General features: G+C 54.6%; 3 protein-coding genes across 4 annotated transcripts; 1 reads left to right on the plus strand and 2 right to left on the minus strand.

The window, feature by feature from the left end:
- Nucleotides 1-1,636: 1,636 nt before the first annotated feature.
- TMEM238 (transmembrane protein 238) lies at nucleotides 1,637-4,565 on the minus strand. Of its 2 annotated transcripts, none has more exons than XM_074307276.1 (2): nucleotides 3,976-4,565; nucleotides 1,637-2,730 (listed from the first exon to the last, which is right to left on the minus strand). In XM_074307276.1, exon 1 carries the CDS (start codon nucleotides 4,509-4,511, stop codon nucleotides 3,987-3,989), a length of 525 nt encoding a protein of 174 aa, XP_074163377.1. In that variant the 5' UTR covers nucleotides 4,512-4,565; the 3' UTR covers nucleotides 1,637-2,730; nucleotides 3,976-3,986. The 2 variants fall into 2 exon arrangements, with proteins under 2 accessions (XP_074163377.1, XP_074163375.1); XM_074307274.1 differs by having other exon boundaries at nucleotides 1,637-2,727; nucleotides 3,976-4,561.
- Nucleotides 4,566-4,720: 155 nt separating this feature from the next.
- Nucleotides 4,721-7,993, plus strand: RPL28 (ribosomal protein L28). Its single transcript, XM_074307268.1, has 6 exons — nucleotides 4,721-5,152; nucleotides 6,411-6,677; nucleotides 6,978-7,105; nucleotides 7,187-7,310; nucleotides 7,652-7,770; nucleotides 7,863-7,993. The coding sequence occupies exons 2-6, from the start codon at nucleotides 6,419-6,421 to the stop codon at nucleotides 7,950-7,952; spliced, it is 720 nt and encodes a 239-aa protein (XP_074163369.1). The 5' UTR covers nucleotides 4,721-5,152; nucleotides 6,411-6,418; the 3' UTR covers nucleotides 7,953-7,993.
- Nucleotides 7,994-10,222: 2,229 nt separating this feature from the next.
- UBE2S (ubiquitin conjugating enzyme E2 S) lies at nucleotides 10,223-11,805 on the minus strand. The gene is given in 5 exon segments (XM_074302646.1): nucleotides 10,223-10,690; nucleotides 11,068-11,258; nucleotides 11,351-11,477; nucleotides 11,479-11,499; nucleotides 11,698-11,805. Coding segments are annotated over 5 exon segments (780 nt in total). The 3' UTR covers nucleotides 10,223-10,357.
- Between the last annotated feature and the right edge of the window lie 9,483 nt (nucleotides 11,806-21,288).

Below are 21,288 nucleotides of genomic sequence, written 5' to 3' on the forward strand. Positions count from 1 at the left end.
TTATAATATATATTAATATAATATATTATTAATTATATAATAAAATATATTAATTAATATAACATATTATAATAATATACTATAATATACATTATATAATGTATAATATCCTGGACATTAAGCCACTCTCCCCCCGAAGACCTAAGATTGCTCTAGTTTCTATGTTCTAGTTTCCACATCACTCCAGTGTCTTGTTTGTAGTCCACTAAGACCTTGAGTCTCTTTCTTTCTTCCCCGCCCTTCTCCAACCTCTCTCCCTATTAGACTTGTGGTTTCCTTGGTGTAAGGAAATCAACAATGAGGAAACTTCCTCCTCTGATGCAGATGGGGAACTGTCCTGTAACTTAAAAGTTTCAAGGAGCCGCTCAGGGCACCAAGAGGTTAAGTGGTTGGGACCAGAAAGCCTGTGCATGCCGCCAGCAGGTAGGTCCGGCCATCAAGGCTCCCTGTCTCCAAGGACAACTCTCTATGAGGGCCTCCTGGACGGATTACCCACGAGCCCTCCTTTCGACATGTTTGTCAGACCTTGGATTTTGCTAAATTACATTTCATCACCTTCCACTGACCCGAGACCTGGAGCAGAGAGGAAGTCATTTTTCTGAGGGTGACACTTAACTGACATAGTACTCTGCTGCCTCCTCGTGTCATGGACGTGGGCCCAGTATTTTTGCCAGCCAAGTCAGCAGAGCCCAAGAGGCTCACTATCACCACGCTGATCCCCAAGGAGCGGAGGGTGCCAGCCAGAACTGGAAGGAGACTGCGGATTGCTTATAACTCATTCCTTGGGTGCATTTTGTTCAGCTTGGCCTAGCCCAGTGGTCCTCAAGACTTTTGAAATGGGGGGCCAGTTCACTGTCCCTCAGACTGTTGGAGGGCCGGACTATAGTAAAAACAAAAGCTCACACTCTGTTTCCATCCCTCAGCCCATTTGCCATAACCCGGCGGGCCGCATAAATGTCCTCAGCCATAGTTTGAGAATCCCTGGCCTAGGCTCTGAAGAGTCTTTGGGAAGTCCTGGGGACATCCGCCTATTTCCAAGCTTACGCCACCTTTGGGCCTCAACTCTTGTGATCAATATGCCAATTTTTTCACAATACCGAGAATTTCTTTTGTGTGTGTGTGGCAATAAGTGACTTGCCCAGAGTCATATGGCTAGTATGTGTCTCACCTGGATTAGAATTTAGGAAGATGAGAACTCCTAATTCCAGGGCTGGGGCTCTGTGCTCTGCTCCACCTGGTTGTCCCTCAAAGAGGATTTCATTTGGCCCTGTACTTACGAACTTACGGCAAGAGTAGCCACAGGTTCTCTTCTGAAGTTCTCAGAGATCTCCCCTAGCCCTATCCTTTCCTTCCTGAAAGTAGAGAAGAAAAATCCAAGCAGGAGTCTAATTGTTCACCTTTCCTTCACCCATGTACTCCTGCAAACCCCCTCCCAGAGCCACTGAACAGTGTGCTCTATTTGCTGTTCTTTCCCCCAGTATTGCTGCTTAGAGGCACAGTGGGGAGCCCGCATGTCTGGGAACAGGAAAACTCATCTTCCCAAGTTCAAATCCAACCTCAGACACATACTAGCCATTTAACTCTTCACTCTGTTTGCCTCAGTTGTGTGAGCAGTAAAATGAGCTGGAGAAAGAAATGGTGAACCACTCTAGTATCTTTACCCAGAAGACCCCAAATGGGGTCAGGAAGGGTCAGATGCCACTGAAATAACTGAACAAGTACCCTTAACATTCTTTGACAACCTCAGATCATTAAATACTTTTGTCCTGATAGTTTTATAGGGCTCTGCCTCATTTTGACATTCAGCTTCAGTTACATGCTCTTAGTGTCTAACGCACATTTTCTTACAGTTTTGAGTTCTTCCAAGGGTTTCCGGTGCATCCACGTTTCTCTTTAGGTGGCGTCTTCATAATTTCACACATGAGAATTCTCCATCCCATCTGGGGCCAGTGTCCCACGCTCGTTCTTCAAACAATTTTAACTCCATTATGTCCAAATCTCTGGGTCTTTGCGTTCCCTCCGCTTACCCAGCATCCACCTCCACTACAGAGATTGATGGATAATTACAGGGATGCACACAGACAGACTCCCATGATACCTGGGGTCATGGGATCACCGATTCAGACTGAGAGGGTCCCAGGATATATATACATATAATGCCCTCATTTCATATGTGGGGAGCCCAGGAGAACAAGGGATTTGTCTAGAGTCATGTGGAACAAGCCAGAGCCTGAAGCCGGACTTAGGCCATGTGACTATAGATCCAATCACTCCCTCTGCCATCTTCAAGGAGACAAGCAATCCAAGGCGTGAGGAAGGACGAGAGGAGGAGGTCGCAGTTGGCTTTATTGCTCCTGTGTGGCAGAATTCCTATGTACCAACAGGAGGCTGAAGTGCAAAGGGAACGGGGCGTGTGGGAAAGAGATCTGGTCCTTCATCTCTCCAGCTCCAATTAGTCGGGGGGAATCTTTGAGGCTCCAAGGAAGGCAGAGTCTCCTTGGCGCTGAAAGTTGGAGGTCTCCCACACCCAGGGTTCTTAAACTGATTCCTAACATTGTCCCAAGATATACATGGGAGTCCAGGGCAGGATGGGAGTGCTTAGCCAGAGGGCAGCTGATGGGGAGGAAGGAGGAGGCAGGGAACTATGTCTCTGAGGAAAAGGGGGCTCTTCCTTGGCTCTGGGGCCATGGCGGTCTCTGTCATTCCATCCAGATTTGGGCAGGACACCTGCTGGAGAGAAAACAATGTCAGCCTTTACCCAAATCCCTCAAGAAGCAGGGATGTGCTATGCCTCGGCCATCTCCCCCCCGCCCCAAGGATGTGGTGATTGAGGGGAAACTGGAATGGGCACGTGTCAGGAACTAGCTGGGAAAGGAGGTGGGGGAAAGAGAAGACACAGAATGGGATTGGGGGGAGAGGGGAGAACAGTGAAAGAAAAAAAAATATGGCTGGGAATAGCAGAGGTTGAAGAGACAGATGTAGGAGGGGGTTCAGGGAAGGGAATGGAGGTCAAAGAAATCACACTCAGCTGAACACATCCCCTTCATAACCCCAACCAGTGGTCTCCGGCCTTTGTTTGGATACCCACAAGGCCACACTTCCATTCCTTTCTTTGGCGGGGAGACAGTGATCTGCCACATCTGAGCGGCTCAATCACTTCAGTCCAATAAAACAACTCTAAAGGCTGCCGCCACACTGAGACTGGCAGCGTGGCCTCGGTGGCCAGACCCCGGCCGCTGGGGGAACTTCCACCATCGGAGGACTCCAAGGAAGAAGCTCGTGACCAAGACGCCAGCAAGGAGGAAACGGGGGGGAACCTAAGAAATGTCTTGGAGCATTCGAGGGTCAGAAGGGAGGCAAAGCGATTGGGCTCGTCCTGTTTGGCCGCAGAGGGAAGCAGCAGGCTCAGTGGTGGGGAGTTTCCAAGAACGGAAACTTTCTAGGGGCCAGAAAGGGCTTGGGCTCCGTCGGAGGCCGAGAGGTATTCAAAGGTGAGGCAGGTCCCCCCGGCCATGCTGTAACTCGGGGATGGGGGGGATGAGTTGGACCAGACGGTCTAACTCTAACATCCTTTAGTTTTGAAAAGGAAAGGATTGAGACTGCGGGGGATGGGCAGAGGAGAGAGAAGGCAGCAGGGGAAGATGGGAGAAAGGCGGCGGGAGGTTGGGCCTTGCACACAGTAGGGGCTGTGCTGGAGCTTGGACTGGGGTGGGGGAGCTAGGGAAGACTAACCCACTTTATGGTCCATTTCCTGAGCGGGCAGACCAGGCAGTGGCAGGGCGGCTGGGGAAGGGACCGAAGGGTGGTCGGGGACGGGAGCGCAGGGTGGTCCTCCCGTTACAGAGGCCCAGATGTAACAGTGCAGAAGAGGGCCTCGCCTCCTTGACTTCATGTTTAAGGGGGTGGGAAGAGGGAAAGGGGGGTGCTGATAGAAGAGAGATGGCAGCCAAGCAGCGGGGGTCCCCGCCCTCTCACCTGGGCCTCTGTCACTCCATCCCTGCTCCTGCCGCCGAGGCCTCCAGTGGAGTCAGCTGCAGGCGTACCCGGCGCGACGTCTGGGCCTGATGCTTGGGGGCGCCCCGGCCCCCCCTTCGGCCCCCGGCCCCCCCACCGGGGCCTGGCGGGGCAGACCAGCGCCGGGACAGCTTGTGGGCCAGCCGGGCCAGGGTGCCCGGCCTGCGGCCGTAGTCCCTCTCCAGCTCTTGGCGGGAGATCTCGATGTTGCCTGTGTACCAGAAGATCCAGCCGAGCAGGCTGAGGAAGACCATGAGGGCCCCGGAGTAGATGAGCAGGTCTCCGAAGTCCCGCCCTTGGATCTGGAGGTGGGCAAAGACTCCGGTCAGCAAGGCCACCATCCCCGCCACGTCCAGGCCCACGGCCAGCAGCAGGGCTGCCCGGCAGCGGCCCAGGCCCGAGGAGGCTGGGGATGTCCGGGGGGCGGCAGCCGGGGTGCCCGGGGCCACTGAAGCTGGCCCCGGGCCTGGGGAGGAGGAAGAGGAGGAGGCGGCCATAGCCGGGCTAGCTGGAGAGGGGGGAGCCCCAAGGAAACCGGTCGGACAGGTTCCGGGGTGAGAGCCCCAAGGGGCGGGGTTAGGGGAGGAGGGAGCCAGGAGTCCTCGCCATTTCTTCCTGGGTATGGGGTGGAGGTTGAGAAAGGGGGGAGGGGCCCCCAGCTACCCGAGAATGAGGAGGGCCGGGCAGAGGTGGAAAGGTCAGGGAGCTGAGCCTTGGCGCCCAGGCCACACACAGGGAGGGGAAAGGCGGACCTGAAGGGGGCTCTGGACCCGAGAAGAAGTGGGGGTCCTGAGGGGCTGCAATGGCCCTGGGCAGCGACCAGGTATTTTGCCGAGACTTGGAGAGATTCTGGAAGTCACCCAGGCTGGAGAGGCAGGGCGCAGACGGGGTCCCTGCCTCAGGCTGTCGCAGAGTGGGTCCCCCCGTCCCTGGGAGCCTGCCGCGTTCAACCGGGGCCCAAGGGTGCTCGCGCCAAGAAGCCGTCCCTGGGTGCGCTGGCTGGGGCGCTGCCCAAACCGAGGGACTTCAGGGGCCAGGAGGCAGCACCTGGAGAAACTGAGGCACAGAGAAGGCAGCCCCTGCACGCTCCACGCTCGCCACTGGCACTCGGAGACCCTTTAGAGAAGGGGGCACAGAGGTGAGGAACTGCCCAAGATCACCCAGTCAGTGCTCAGCAACCCCGAGGGCTGGCACTGTGCCTGGCCCCCAGTAGGTGCTTAATAAATGCTGATTGATTGAGAGCCCTAACTGGTATCCTCACCTTCCACTTCACTCCTCTGCAATCTGCCCTTTGTGCGGTTGAACTGTGGGCTCTCCGAGGGTTTGGTCACTACGTCACACCCCTGCTCAGTAAACTTCAGTGGCTCCCTATTGCCCCTGCAGCCAAGTACAACCGCGTTTCCGGTTGGCACGGTCTGCATCCCACGCATGGTTCTAATGTTATGTTCCTCCCGCCCACCTCCCCACCTGGGTGGTCTTCAAACCTGCCCGGGCTGGGCCACGCCCCCTGCTCTTTGGCCTCCCTGGGGGAGAGTGACCCTCGGGACCCTGGGGAAGTGCTTCACTCCCTCTGCGCCAAGTGTTAGAGCAAAGGAGCCCTGAACTTCAGTGGGCCCCGAGGCCGCTGCCGCTCTCTTTCCTCTGGGTTGCTAAGGGGCCTGCACACAGTAGATACTTAATAAATGGAAGCCCGAAAAGGCTCAAAAGGAAAAGGCATCTTTTCAATGCTGGGTCAATTCCCAGCTCTGAAGGTTCCTCCCTAGTGACCCTGGACAAGTCCCCTACTTTTTAAAAAAGTTCTTAGCTGTCCAAGCCTGGCCTGGGAGGGAGGGGACTACTTTGTATGGCCTGGGGGAGGGGCCGCCACATATGGCCTGGGGGAAGGGCTGCCATGTATGATCTGGGGGAAGGGCTGCCATGTATGGCCTGGGGGAAGGGCTGCCATGTATGATCTGGGGGAAGGGCTGCCATGTATGATCTGGGGGGAGGGGCCGCCATGTATGGTCTGGGGGGAGGGGCCGCCATGTATGGCCTGGGGGAAGGGCTGCCATGTATGATCTGGGGGGAGGGGCCGCCATGTATGGCCTGGGGGGGAGGGGACTGCCATGTATGGTCTGGGGGAGGGGCTGCCAAGTACGGTCTGGGGGGTCTGGGGGCTGCTTTAGCACGGAGGGTGGAAAGCCAGTAGCAGTGTGACCCAGTCCTGGGCACATAGTAGGTGCTTCATGTTTTTCAGTTGCAAATCAGTCATCCAGAAGCATTTCTTTGGCCCTTCGGGGGCGGGGCCTCAGGGAGGTGTGGGGGGAGGGCACGGGGACGTTTTCGGCAGGGGAGACTAAGGCCCAGCAGTAAGAGACTGAGGATCCGAACTCGAGCTTGGCTGCCTTCCGGCCCAGAGTCCCGGATGCGCCACCTAGCGGCCGTGCGCACCCTTCCCACACGGTCGGCTTGGCGGAGCCCTCGGGAGCGACCCGGCCGAATGGCTCCGGAAATGCCCGAGCGAGCCGGGCCGGGGGCGGGGCCCGAGAGAGGCTGCCGAAGGATTCCGGATCCTCCCGAGTCTGGCCGAGCGGAACCGGAAGCGGAAACGCGCAGAGTTATTAAAGGCTCCGCCCCGCCCCCAGCAGAGCCTTTTCCGTCTCCGGGAGTCGCCGCGAGTGCAGGTAATGGCGGACTCGGCTCTCTCCTCGTGCTCCTGAACGCCGCCGCCCGAGGTCTCCGGGAGCTCCCCTTCCCCTCGCGGCCCGAGGTCTCCGGAGCGCCTCCTCTCTCCCGGCCGCCCGAGCTCTCCGGGGCCTCTCCTCCCCCTCCCGGCCTGACCCCCGGCTCCGGCGCCCGCGGTCTCCCCTCCCCCTCGCCTGAGGTCTCAGTCCTTGGCCCCCAGCCCCGCCGCCCGAGGTTCCCCCCCTCCCCGCCCGCGTTCTTTCAGCCCCGCTGACTTCCCCTCCTCCCTCTCGCCCCAGCCCCGCCGCCCGAGGTCGCCCTCTCGCCGCCCGAGATCGCCGCCGCCATGTCGGCGCACCTTCAGTGGATGGTTCTCCGGAACTGCTCCAGCTTCCTCATCAAGCGCAACAAGCAGACGTACAGCACGGTGAGGTGGGGGGGCCGTGGGGGGGGGTGCGGGCGGTGGGGGGAGGGGGGCCAGACCCGGCTCACCGGCCTCTTCTCACAGGAGCCCAACAACCTCAAGGCCCGGAACTCGTTCCGCTACAACGGGCTGATCCATCGGAAGACGGTGGGCATCGAGCCGGCCGCCGACGGCAAGGGCATCGTGGTGGTGCTGAAGCGGAGGGCAGGTGCGCAGCGGGGCTGGGGGAGGAGCCGGGAGGGCCGGACCTCAGCACAGCTAATACTGGCGGGCACCTGGATTCTGAGGGCTCGCGGAGCCCCCACGGCAGGTCCCCGGGGTGTGGCGCAGTGGTCCTTTCTCCAGGGCGCTGACCTTAGGCAGGGGTAGTGGGTGTCATCCCACTGCCCAGTCTGCCACCCTAACCCTAACCCTTTGGGGCTCCCCCAGGCTCAGCCCCACCCCGGGGTCCCCAGCCTGGCTCCCTCTCGGGGGCACTTGGCTGCTCCCTGGGCCAGGGCCCCTCTTCCAGGGTGAGGGTCCCCCAGATGGCTCTTGTTCCCCCTGCAGGTCAGAGGAAGCCCGCCACTTCCTACGTGAGGACCACAATCAACAAAAACGCCCGGGCCACGCTCAACAGCGTCAGGCACATCATCCGGAAGAACAAATACCGCAAAGACCTCCGCATGGTGAGTGAGCCTTCCCGGAGGTCACTGGGCACTGGGTGGCAGGAGGGCACCAGGTGGCACCGGGCTGACGGACACCTCTCCTTCCTCTCCAGGCTGCTCTGCGCCGCGCCAGCGCCATCCTGCGGAGCCAGAAGCCCGTGGTGGTGAAGAAGAAGCGGACCCGTCCCCCCAAGAGCACCTGAGGTGCCCAGCTCCTTGGGCTAATAAAAGTCATTGTTCTGTAGTCTGTGCCGCCTCCTGTTTCCTTCGCCCAAGCTCTAACAGTGGGTTGGAGGGAGGAGAAAAAGGGTCCCAGGCCCAAGCTCAAATGGCCTCTGCTCCTAGAGTCAGAGATGAGTTACTCTGGGGGCCGGAGCTGGGAGGACCCCTGTTCTGGTCCAGCCTCAGGTGTGATCCTGGCCAAGTAACTGACTCCTGACTGCTTCCCCAACCGAGGAACATGGCGGCTGTCGGCCCTCTGGCTCTAGGCAAGCTGGGCCTCCCCAGGAAGCATCCTTTTGGGAGCACTTTTTGGGCATCCTGGTGCCCTTCCCTCTAGCCTGGGCTGAGTGGCCAACTGAGTAGTTGGCCCATCTTTTGAACAGGGGGACCATCTGCTCCTGCTGATAGTCTAGGTTTTGCCCCTGCCTTCCCAGGTCACTTATTGGAGTCACAGCTGTTGTTCGTGATGTGTCCCCCATCTCCCCCTCTGTGGCCCGGGGGCTTAGGCCTCCATCCTTCACAGGCCTTTAGGAGCCAGTATCCACCTTTCAGGGAGCCTGTGGCTGGGGAAGTTTGGGAAGGGTCAGGGAGCAGCTCTCCACTGCTTCATGGTTCCTAGCAGCCACTGGTTGCTAGGGAGCACCTGCCTCCGGTTGCCATGGAAAAACTCATTTGGAGTTGCCATGGCTAAACCATCATCCTGCCTATGCCCCGCCCCCTCACGTTCTGGAGCTAGGGTCCTCTCTTTGAGGATTATTTAGGTACCCACCAGGGCTGGCGATGTCTTTAATTGAGGGGCTTGCCCTCTAGACTGGGGGAGCAGGGCTGGTTTTGGGGTAGCTGATGGAGATGGGTCCTGGATCAGGACACTAAATCATTTTTCCCCCACCTTTGAGTTTCCACCCATACATAGCGGGGTGATATTCAGGGGAGATAAGGGGGGGGGCTGGCGTGTCGCCCCCTGAAACAAGCCTTCGCTGCCACCAATGGGAAGGTACCTTTGTCGGGGTTGCTATGGAGTGCACTCTGTTGCTAGGGGATTGGTATAAAGTGACCCCCGTTGCTTAGGGTTTGCTGTGGAGCGATTTCTGTTGCTAAGGGGGAAGCTAATGGAGGCCCTTTGCTCAGGAGTGGGGGAGGGGGAGCAGGGAAGGCCAGTGGCACACACCTTCCTCATTATGTGGCAGGAGCCTTGTTCTGGGGGTGTCATCTTGAAGACGGCTTTGGGGGGGTGGAAATGGAGTTGGCCCAAACGAGTTTGGTGCATTAGGGAACATGGACGATGGGGCCACAATTGGCAGTCAATATGGCAAGCCTGTGTGCCAGCCACTGCCAAGAACTGGGGCTGTGGGGCAGGGCCTGCTCTTGGGGATTCTCAAATATCCAGAGTTCGAGACATTAAAAGAATAAACTGCCAAGGAAGAAAGCTTCCTTACTGAGACTTGGGGGGAAAGCTGGAGATTGGGGGGCCCCAAGGGAAGGAAGAAGGGTTTTGAACCCATCTAGAATTCCGTCTTTAGTATAAAGTAATAGGGAACCACTAGGTTTTTATTGAGTCAGGATCAGACTGGGCAAAATTCAGCCCCAGGTTTGGGGCTCGATAGAAATTGGCCTAAATGTCAAAAATAGGAAGCTACCAGTGTCGGATGGGGGAGTGCAAGCCAAGTCAAAATGCTGTCCAACAGGACCAGCAGTGGATCTAGCATATAGTGTAGGAGCAAAATTGGGGACACTTGAGGTGAGCTCACTTAGGATACCTCCAGCCGCGGGAAAATGGTCCGTGCAGGGAGGTGCTGTCCTCCTGCCTCAGGCTCCCTTTTACTCCACTTTCAGGCAGGACTGGCAGGTCCCATTATGTCAGTGCTATCACCTCCCTCCAGCCTTGGCTGTCAGAGTGCCTGGGTGAGGGATCTCCTGGCCCAGAGGCCCTGCCCTCCCTCTAGTTCAGCTGCTCCCCATGAGCCCACCCCTCAGCCCTGGTAGGCTTGTCCAGTCGGACACTTCCTTTCTTCCCAATTTGTTGCCATCCAGCCCAGCACTGTGGGTCAGGGCTGGGAGGGCAGAAGGTGGCCCCTGGCCAGAGGAATAGGCACAGTGCAGAGCCCAGGCGCCACAGCCCAAGCTCCAGCCTCAGCGTTAGGAACGGGCGACAAGTCCTTCCGGCCCGATGGCACAAGGGACGCTCAAGTCCATCCGAGCAGGCCAGCCCATGAGGGCAGGGTTCTCAACCTCAATCATCAGAACCTTCAGCTGCTTTTTCAACTTTATTTTAGAAAAAACCCAGCCCCCCTCCCTTCCCTCCCCTCCCCCCCCATAATTTAAATAACTTAGTGAGATACAAAAGCTGCCCCTCCTCCCCAGGCCCTCCCGCAATGGGGGAGCCCTCCTACAGCCTGCGCAGAGCCCGCTTCTTGTCCGTCTTCTTCTTGGCGGCCTGCTTCTTGTCTCGCTCCCCTGCATGCTTCTTGGCCATGGGGCCTTCAGCCCCGGGGCCGGGTGGGGAGGAGGAGGAAGCCCCGGCCTCTGCTGGGCCAGCCTCTGCCCCACCAGAGCCCCCCCTGGCTGCCCTCAGGGCCCCAGGGCCCCCGGCCCCGCCATGGATCTCAGTCAGCAGCCTGGCCCGAGCTGCATACTCCTCGTAGTCCTCCAGAAGCAGGCGGCCGGCCTCCTCATTCAGCGCCGACTCGGGGTTCGGGTGGATCAGAAGGCACTTGATAGTCTAAACAGGGCAGAGGGCACATTAGGGGGAGGGGCTTCCAGTCTTCCCCCTCACAGAACTTGACAGCTCAGCCTGAGAGATGAGTAGGGGTGCAGCCCCCAGAAGGGAGGACTCCAGACTGAGCCAGACTACAAATCCCATGATGCTTTCTGGGATGAGAAAGCAAGGCCCTATGGGAGCTGTCATTGTGGGGCATCCCCAGGTGGGTACTGTTAGAGCTCCCTGTCCTCTGCCTCTGCCATGGGGTCCCCACACCCCCTTTCCCCAAAAAGCTGGCCCTCCCCTTGTGCCACTAGTGGACCCCTCCTCCACTCTCTCGGGGGACAGCCCCCCATGATGCGGGGGGACTGGCTTGCCCCGGGGGGCTCGGCACTCACCAGCAGCACATGGCGGATGCCCAGTTCGGCGGTCCAGTCTCTCTTGAGCACGTTGACACAGATCTCCCCGTTGGCCCCCACGTTGGGGTGGAAGATTTTGGTGAGGAAGAAGCCCTTTGGGGGGGCTGCAGGGAAGTCCTTGCCCAGGAGGAGCTTCATGCGGAACAGGCCTCCCGCATAGGGGGTACCCTCTGACCAGAGAGAGAGAGAGAGAGAGAGAGAGACCTGTGAGCTGGGTGGGAGGCTGGCGGGGGGTGCGCAGCCGGGGCGGAGCGGGGCTCACCTGGGCCTTCAATGGTGACCTGCAGGTCCGTGACGTCTTCCTCGTTGGGAAACACCTTGATGCCATCTGGAGGGTCCGAGGTGAGCGTTGTGACCTCCTTGTACACCAGGCGGATGATGTGGGGGGGGCAGGTTCTCCACGTTGGAGTTCTGGGGGTCAAGAAAAGGAAAGGCAAGAGGATGGATGGGGGGCGGCGGTCACCGGGACCCTCCCGGCGCTGCCCCCTACCCAGAGATGTAGACACGGACACGCGTGCGCGCACGCGCACATATGCACACGCAATCAAGGGCTCATTCATTCAGCCCAACCACTGGGGGGGACGGGATCTCCCCCCCCAAGACACCCACCGGGATGTGCCCGGAGCCGCCGCCTTCCTGGACGCCGCCGGGCCTTATCCTGGCCAAGGCCACCTCCTCCAGGCTGGACACCAGGCCTGCCCCCGCCCAACTCACCATGACGCCGGGGCCCGGGGGCGGCTCCCCCCAAGCCCCCTCCTCGGGGCGACCTCCGGGATTAGGGGGTCGGGGGAGGGGGCCGCCTCCCCCGCGTGCCCGGTGCGCCCGGGCTCCGATTCCTCCTTCTCTTTCGCCGAGGCCCCCTCCTCGGCCCCGGCCCCAGCGGGCCGCTCCTACTCCCGCTGTCCTGCGTAGCCGCCGCCGCCGCCGCCGCCGCCGCCTCCGCCTCCGCCTCCGCCTCCGCCGCCGCCGCGCCCGCTCCCGCGACCGCCGCGCCCGCCCCTCGGCCGCCCCGCCGCACTGAGCCCGCCGCGCGCGCAGCGACGCCTTTTTATATGCGCCGGGACACTCCCCCCCGCACCAACGACGTGGGCACGTCCGTTCCAAGGCGTATGTGCACCCGCCCGCCCGCGCTCCCGGACGCGGCCTCGCGCGTGCGCGCCCGCCGGCCGTTGGAAACACGGCCGTCCGACCGAAGGGACGGGATCGGCCAATGGGAGCCGAGGGCCAGGAGCGGAGCCGGGGCCTCCCGGAGTTGGAAGGCCAATGGAAGAGTGGAAGGCGACGCACGCCCAGAACCGGGCGAGGACCGGGAATTGATGGGAGGAGGCAAGGGCTGATTAATACGGAGAGGGGGTGCGGGCGCCACCGATTGGACGGTTTGAACCCGGCCCGTCACGCGGCCCCTGCGGGGAGGAGAGGGGCGGTGTCTCGGGGGCGCGCGCTCCGTAGCTCGGGGGCGTGCGCGAGAGAGGGAGGAGTTGTTTACGCGAGTAACGGTCGCGGCGAGGGGCGGGGCGGGGTTTTGAACCGTCTGAGCGACGGGCAGCTGGGCCAATGAACAGAGCGAGAGTCCCGGACGCCGATCCGGTGCTCGGGCCCCAAGAAGGCTGAGCCTATCCGGGCTGGGAGCGGCCGGGACTGCGCTACCCCACTTCGCTGTGGCCCATTGCGGGGTTGGGGGGTAGGGGAGAGTTCGCCGACGCAGAGCCGCCATCTTGGATCTGGGATGCTAAAGGGGTGAAGAGATAAAATTGACAAGAGGTCAAAGGTCACCCTGGATACCCGGATTCTGGATTGCCCTTTACGGTCTCTGACTCCACCCCCAAAGCAGCAGCCTCAGTCCCCTCTGTCAAATGAGGACGGTGCTGGAAGGAGAGACGGTTCAGGTCTCAGTTTACCCTTTTCCATACCAAGAGGGCGGAGAGAAACTCAAGACACAAGTGGATGCAGCTTCAGACAATTAACTACCGGCGGTCCCAAAGGGCCACTTAACGAATGTTTGCCTGTTTCCTCATCGGTAAAATGTAATCATAATAGTGGAGAAAGGAACAAATGGGATAATAATTGTAAAGGGCGATAAAGGCTCTATAAATGCTGTCATTATAATGCTCGTTACTGTTATCACATAGATTGAGGCAAACGCAGATGTTCTGAGAGACGGGGACACTGGCAGAGACATGCGGGGGGAAGGGCGGTGCTCCCTGGGACACTTAGACGGACAGAAAGACGGACTGAGGAAAACAGGTAGAGACTCTCAGAGGCCGAGGCACGGAAAGGATAGGTGGAGAGGCCGATAGTCAAACATTAAGCCCCAAGGCCTGTGCTGAACGAGGAGGACACAGAGTAAAAGGCAGTCCCCGGCCTCAGAGAGCTCACGTTTAATGCATAAAAAGCTGACGCGGCTTAATGTGTGGGAGGGGGCGGGGAGAGTAAGGAAAGAAGAGCTGGCCACCCCCAGCCCCCTCCTCAAATGGAGGCTCTGGGAGGTTCTCCAGGCCCAGCCTTCGTTCCGCCTAGGGGCAGGGGTGCCGAGGCTGGCAGAGTTTCCGGGTGGGCGGGATCCTGCGGAGTGGCTTCCCCTCACCGCACTGGGGGCACTGCCTGGATAAAGCAGGCCGCGCCTTCCCCCGGTCTCCGGCCAGCCCGGACGAGGAGCTGTGCTTCACCATGCGTCCGCCAGGGGGCATTGCATTCTAGCAGCCCCCCGGGACCGGAGGGCCGAGGTCTCTGACACATGTATCCCCTCCCCCTCCCCCAGCTACTTCGCTCCGTCTCTGCTTCCCAGATTGATGTCGGGAAGGGATGATTTGCTGGCCACGCTGCCGGGCGCCTCAAGGAACGTGGCTGAGGAGCCCGGAGCTAACGGTGGGAAGCGCCTTCCGCCTTCCTCACCCACTGCGGAGGCCGCCCCCCTCCCCCAGCGGCGTCTTCCTCCCCTTCCAGCCAGGGCGCCAGGGCTGTGTGCCAGCCAAAGTCTCTTGGCAGGATTCCAGGCCCCGGAAAAAGGCCCGGTGCTTTCTAAGGACAAGCCCCCCCCCTTCCACTGGGTAGGCGCCCCTGGGCTCGGATGGTCTCTGAACGTTGCGGTTCTCAGAGCCCCGGCCTGGCTTCGGGCAGAGCCGGAACGTTCCCACCGTACCCCTCGGCAGGGAGGCTTCTTCCTCGGCCCCTTTGGCTTACTTCAAATGGCGCAGCTTCCCCACCGTCTCCCTTAAACAAATTGTGATCTTCAACTGATAGATAATATACATTTTAATAGTGCTTTAGGTTTTTGGTGTTTTTTTTTTTGTTGTTTTTTGCTGAGGCAATTGGGTGAAGTGACTTGCCCAGGGTCAAACCGTCACACGAGTGTCTGAGGGCAGATTTGAACTGGGGTCCTCCTGACTTCAGGGCTGGTGCTCCAACCACTGCGCCACCTAGCGGCCCTGTGCTTTAAGTTTTAAGTGCTTCCTTTATACCCTCTAAAAGGATGAATTATCACTGTTATTGAGATCATCATTTCAGTGGGACAAGGGATCATGTCTCTTGCATCCATACCCCCTAAGCCCCTTCAACCAATCAGGAACCACCAAGGCTGGTCGGGAACCCTGAACCTCAGCACCCAGAAAAAGGTCTCAGAGTATCTGAGCAGAATTTCCTGTAGATCATTCCCTTTAAAAAAAAAAAAAAAAATTATTTTCCTCAGATATATGTGGAACAATTTTTAACACTTGTTTTTAAAACTTTGAGTTTCAGAATCTCTTCCTTCCTTCCTTCCTTCCTTCCTCCCCAGCCCACAGCCCCATTGAGGAGGCACCTGGGAAGTTATGCAAACCATTTCTATAAAACCCTCAAATAATATAAAGGCGGTGGGGGTGGGGGGTGAAGCATGCTTCAATCTGTGTTCAGACATAATCAGTTCTTTCTCTGGGTGTGAATAGCACTTTTCATCATCAGTCCTTCAGAGTACTCTTGGATCATTATATTGCCGAGAATAGCAGTCATTCACAGCTGATCATCCCACAACGTTGCTATAATTTTGTACCAAATAATTCACTTTAAATGAGCTCAGGGAGAACTTTCCAGGTTTTTCTGAGAGCATCCTGCTCATCATTTCTCATAAAACATGGTCAACACATAGCACAATTTATTTAGCCATTCCCCGAGTGATGGGTCCCTCAATTTCCAACTCGTTACCCTAAGAAAGCTGCTATAAATATTTCTGTACATATTTTTTTCCATTAAAAAAAATCCCTTTGGGGATACATGCCTACTAGTGGTTTTGTTAGCTCAAAGAATGTGCATAGTTTTATGGCCCTTTGGGTATAGAACACATCTTTTAATGTTTATCATTTGGGAATGGCTTTTTTTTTAAATATATATTTGAGAATTAAGGCCTTCATCAGAAAATTTTGCTTCAAAAATCTTTTCACAATTCCTGTAGAACATTCCCAACAAGTCCTCATTTATTTTAAGATCTCTAGTGGAAAGGGACCCCACTAATTAGTATGCATTAGCATGTTCTGGTCTTGGACAGCTTAAATTCTTAGGAAGGTTTTTTCCATTATATATACACACACACACACACACACACACACACACACATATATATATGTAAAGGGCTGAAACTCGAGTCAATGCACTGAGGTCTGACAATCAAGCACTTGAGGCTAATTCCCGATTGGACAATACTCTTATAAAAATATGCTTGGAAAATGGCCCTTCCCACTATTCTGTGCTGGCCCAGTCATTTGGTGTACACAGAGAATTGTGGGAGGGACCAGGAGGTAGAGAGAGACAAGCCAGACTCACTCTGGGCGGGAGACTAAGAGGTGAGGTGGCCGAGATTCTGCTTCCATCCCCTTGATTTCTACTGCTGAAGACCAAGAATAAAGACTTTTGCTTATCCTGACTGCGGCTGATTCTAAGGCATCCAGGGTGCTCACGTGGTTGTCACATGTATAGTGAGAGAAATTGAGAGATAAATAGATGTACATGTGGGAATGTCCACATATCTACATATGTCTTATGTTGATAGTTCTTCTTTCTATTACCATGCTCCTGGCCCAGCTCAGACCCTTGTCACCTCTTTTCAACCATTATCAAAACTTCCTACTTGTTATTCCAATGCATCATTCAAATGGAAAAAGAAGATAAGCATTTATTTAGTATCTACTATGTGCTAGTCTCTGCTAGTCTCTATGCTAAACTCCGGACGATTATTTTATTTACTCCTTACAACAACCCTTTGAGATGGGTTATCATTACCCCATTTTACAGTTGTGGAAACTGAGGCAAACTGACCTTGAATAGCTTTCCCAGGATCCCACAAATGTTAGCTTTGAACTCAGGCCTACAGATTCCAGGCCTAACTGATACAATCAGTTCCTCACACACCTCCTCTGATCTTGCTCCGTGTCAACTCAAAGTCTTTTATAATTTCCCCGCCACCTCTTAGGAAAGTACTAATTGCTTATCCTGCTATTTAGGGCTCTTTGAAACGTAGCTCTACTCTACCCTTTTCTCCATAATTGAGGCCCCACAAGAAACTGGAAACTGAGTGGAATGCCCATCATTTGGGGAATGGCTGAATAAGTTATAGCATATGAATGTAATGGAATATTATTCTGTAAGAAAGGACTAACAGGATGATTTCAGAGAGGCCTGGAGAGACTTATAGGAACTGATGCTGAGTGAAATGAGCAGAACCAGGAGATCACTGTACACAGTAACAACAAGACTATACGGTGATCAATTCTGATGGACATGACTCTCTGCAATAATGAGATGATTGATGATGGTCCCCAATGATCTTATGATGAAGGGAGCCATCTGCACCCAGAGGGAGGACTGTGAGAACTGACTGTGAATCACAACATAGTATTTTCACTCTTTTTGTGGTTTGTTTGCATTTTATTTTCTTCCTCATTTTTTCCCTTTTTGATCTGATTTTTCTTGTGCAGCAAGGTAATGGCATAAATATGTATGCCTATATTGGATTTTAACATAATTTTAACATGGTTAACATATATTGCACTACTTGCCATCTGGAGGGGATGGGGGGAAAGAGGGGAAATTTTGGAACACAAGGTTTTGAAAGGATTAATGTTGAAGAAATCCATGCATATGTTTTGAAAATAGTTTTAATAATAAAAAAAAAGATTAAAAAATATAATTGAGGCCCCAGAATCCTAAATTTGACATAGATCCAGTTCGGTCTTGGAAGGTTTGCAAATCTTTCTGTTTAGCTCACTGTAAAGGGCTAGAACTGAGCAATGCACTTGGATAATGAAGCAAGTGAGACTAATCACCAATTGGACAGTTCCCTATTAATTTGTTTGGAGGTTGACCCTCCTCAGCTGTTCTGTGCTGTCTTGATTGGTGGGGCAAAGAGGGGGAAGTGACGTGTGTGGGAGGAGTAGGAGGAGGAAGAGGAATTGAAATGCTGACGCTGAGTCAGTCTCTTCTGGCGTTTGAGGGAGGAAGGTGTGAGATTGCTGGGCCTAAGCCCCTGACCTTGACTGTAAAAGATCAAGAATAAAGACATTTAGTGATCCTGACTCCGGCTGATTTCTGGGAAGACAGAGTTCCAGCAGCTCACAATGAATACAACATTATCAATGGAAAGAACAACCGTAAAACCATTAAGAAGAAGTTGTCATTCTGGGGAGTGATTTACAACTATATCCAAAGGGCAACCAAACTGTGCATATTCTTTGATCCAGCTATACTATTACAATGTTTAAATAGAAAAGAGATCATAAAAAGGGGGAAAGCCCTATATCTGTGAATATATAGCAGCTCTTTTTCTGGTGGCAAAGAATCAAGTAGATGCCCATCAATCGGGAATGACTAAATAAGTTGTGGTACATGATTGTGATGGAATATCATTGTGCCATAAGAAATGATGAGTGACTAAATCACTACTGATCAGAGAAATGCACATTAAGACAACTCTGAGATACCACTACACACCTGTCAGATTGGCTAAGATGACAGGAAAAGATGATGATGAATGTTGGAGGGGATGTGGGAAAACTGATACATTGTTGGTGGAGTTGTGAACTGATCCAACTATTCTGGAGAATGATTTGGAACTATGCCCAAAGGACTATCAAACTGTGCATGCCCTTTGACCCAGTAGTGTTTCTACTGGGATTATATCTGAAAGAGATCCTAAAGAAGGGAAAGGGACCCATATGTGCCAAAATGTTTGTGGCAGCCCTTCTTGTAGTGGGAAGAAACTGGGATCTGAATGGATGCCCATCCATTGGAGAATGACTGAACAAGTTGTGATACATGAATGTTATGGAATATTATTGTTCTATTAGCAATGGAACTCTCTGCCTCAGCAGAGAGGCCTGGAGAAATTAACATAAACTAATGCTGAGTAAAATGAGCAGAACCAATAGAACACTGTATATAGCAACAACAAGATCAACTGTGATGGACTTGGCTCTTCTCAAAAATGGAGTGATTCAAGGCAAATCCAACAGACTTGGGATGGCAAATGCCATCCAATGAGAGAAATACAGACACTGAATATGTGTCAAAGCATAGGTATTTTAGGAGTTGGTTTCCTTAGTTTAGTTTTTTCTCTCTCTCTTTTTTTTTTTTTTTCTTTTTTCTTTTTTCTTTTTAATGTACTCCCTCTCCAGCAGGCTGGGCCCTGGGGTTTTGCCTTTGGCCATTGCCATTTCCAGATGCAGTTGTTCTCTGGGGAATGTGGCAGAAATGAGCGTGATCCTCTGGGCCTTGCCCAGTGGCCAAAGGATGCTCTTCAGTCCTGCCAACCCTGAACAGTCCAGCTTAATCTGTGGGTACCCTCGTAGTCCCCTGCCCTTCCCCTTCAAGCTGCCACATGGGTTTAAATGGGAGTCTCTCATAAGATTTGCAAACTCCAAAGCTCTCAATGTCAGTCACAGTACTGGTATTATGGGAGGGGAGGACTGGCCAATGGCCCCATCCTTCTGAACATCCCTACTGTGTGTAGTTGACAGAACCCCCACATGGATTGGGAACATTCGGAGACAGTTTGCGATTGAGCCTGGTCTGTTAAACCTGGGATAAAGCTGCTGCTCTGGGGCCCAGGAGAGGCATTAGGCAGCCAGAGTCCCGGCTCCCCTTCTTTTTTGGCTCCAAATGCTGTCAGCCTCTGGAGGGGAAACGGCCTCAGGTCTTTTCCCTCAGGGGCTGACACATGGCTTGGCTGTGTGAGTTAATTCTTCCCTGCTTGGGGGGAAGGACTGTTGGATATGGTCACCCCTTTGGGAGCCTTGGAAGGGACTGCCGGCTCGCTGCCAGAGGTCCATGAGCAGGCCGGTGTTCAGGCTCCCTTGCTTCTAGACTTCCCTACCACGCTTCTGTCCCGATGGGGCCCCCTCATGGCGGAGCGTCCCACCGGACTTATGTTCTGCTCATCCTGGAATATCCTCTGCTAGGCGGCCCTCCTCTCCTTGGTCCATAGGGCCTGTGTTTTTGGAGGGGCTCAGGCCAGGAGCCTTCTCTCCCTTCCCAGTCACAACCACTTCCGCTCCCTTTTGTGAATCCCCTGCTCTCTGAGGGCAGCCATAGTCTTTCCATTTGCTTCTATCTGAATTCCCTGCGCAGCCCTCAGCACAGTGCTGGAAACGTGGCAAGCTTTAATACATTGTGGTTCCTAACTTCCTCCTTCCCCCAGCATTTCCTTGGACAAAAGTTGAACCTCCACACGGGCTCAGCCATATGCTCCCCAAATGTGTCGTTCTGCTCGTGATTTGCAAGCACTCTCCCTGGGGATGCTGGGAGCATGTGCCCCCAGTTCTCAGAGAGTGCTTCTTACCATGCCAGTTTAGTAAATGGCTTTCCTCCAAAGGCAGCTGGGCATCACAGTAGCTGGCCCCAGGAAGACAGAGTTCAAACTGACCTCAGAGACTATGTGACCTCTAATTGCCTCTGTTCCTTTAGCTGCTAATTGGTCTATTAATAGCAGCCACTTCATGGGGTTGTTGGAAGAAGTAAATGGAATAATATTTACAAAGCACTTAGCATAATGCCTGATACTTTCTACATGCTCATCATCATCATCATCATCTAGCCTCAGCTACTTCCCAGATGTGTTACCTTGATCATCGAAAGTTTCAGTTTCCTCATCTGTAAAATGGAAAGAGGACCTCCACCACAGAATTGTGATGTACAAGTCATCTACACAATACACTTAATAACCCTTAAAATGTTTAATAAATGCTACTCTGATAGAGTGGACCTTGATCTGACTGGTAAGTGCGATTTTTGCATTGTATTCAATAGGGCTGTGACATTGTTCTTAAGTTCTTTTTTATATTTGTTTTGCAGCCAATTGGAGTTAAGAACTCGGGCTAGGAAGTATTAAGTGTCTGAGGGCGGATTTGAACTCAGGGCCTCTTGACTTCAGGGCTGGCCATCTAGCTGCCCCTTGTTTTTAAGTTCTGACGGATCGGTGTGATGTCCGGGGAACAGCGGACAACGGTTGTGTCCATAGTAATGCTCCGGTTTCAGTATAACCTTTGCATTCTTAGGGGGTTTTGTGTAGTCCGGGGAAGGATCTGGCGGCTCTTAGTTGTGGAAGAGAATGAACCGCTAGTCTTACTTCTCACCACCTGGCTGTGTCTTTCCAGGTGCTCAATGGGGGTGCAGTGCCCAGTTTTTTAACACTTCCTTCCTTTGCTTTGATAACATCCTGGATCCTAAAAGATAATGGTTCTGCATCACCCTCCTTGATCTGCTTGGCTTGGCCACTTGTTCGGTGTGTGTCAACATACTCTGCTCTGAGTGGTCATTGATGCCTGTTACCTCTCTTTCCCTCGCATGACAGTCACCTGTGTACATGCTCTTCCTGCTCCCAGACTGGGACTTTCTGGAGGGCAGGGGGTTCGGTGCTCGGTGGGGATTTGGTGAGAGAGATGCGGGGCAGGAGAGAGGAGCAGAAATGTAGTTGTTTTGTTGTTTTGTTCAGTCACTTGCAAACCTTAGTGAGCCCACTGGGTTACTTGGCAAAGATACCGGAGTGGTTTGCCGCCCCTTCTCCAGCTCGTTGGGCAGGTGAGGAAACTGGGTAAACGGGGTTAAATGGCCTGCTCAGAGTCACACAGCTAGTGCGTGTCTGAGTCAGGAAGGATTCAGGAAGGTGAGCCTTCCCTACTGCAGATCCACAACTCTATCCACTGCCCCACCTGCTGTCCTCAGAAATACATAAGCCATTCG

This window comes from Sminthopsis crassicaudata, chromosome 3, assembly GCF_048593235.1.
Source record: "Sminthopsis crassicaudata isolate SCR6 chromosome 3, ASM4859323v1, whole genome shotgun sequence".
Taxonomy (NCBI): Eukaryota; Metazoa; Chordata; class Mammalia; order Dasyuromorphia; family Dasyuridae; genus Sminthopsis; species Sminthopsis crassicaudata.

Excerpts from the sequence above, each read along its gene's own strand:
- TMEM238 (XM_074307276.1), bottom strand. The coding sequence starts at position 4,511 with ATGGCCGCCTCCTCCTCTTCCTCCTCCCCAGGCCCGGGGCCAGCTTCA.
- RPL28 (XM_074307268.1), top strand. The coding sequence starts at position 6,419 with ATGCGCCACCTAGCGGCCGTGCGCACCCTTCCCACACGGTCGGCTTGG. Across the intron at positions 7,311-7,651 it reads GGTGCTGAAGCGGAGGGCAG|GTCAGAGGAAGCCCGCCACT; the intron begins GTGCGCAGCGGG and ends TTCCCCCTGCAG. Across the intron at positions 7,771-7,862 it reads ACCGCAAAGACCTCCGCATG|GCTGCTCTGCGCCGCGCCAG; the intron begins GTGAGTGAGCCT and ends CTTCCTCTCCAG.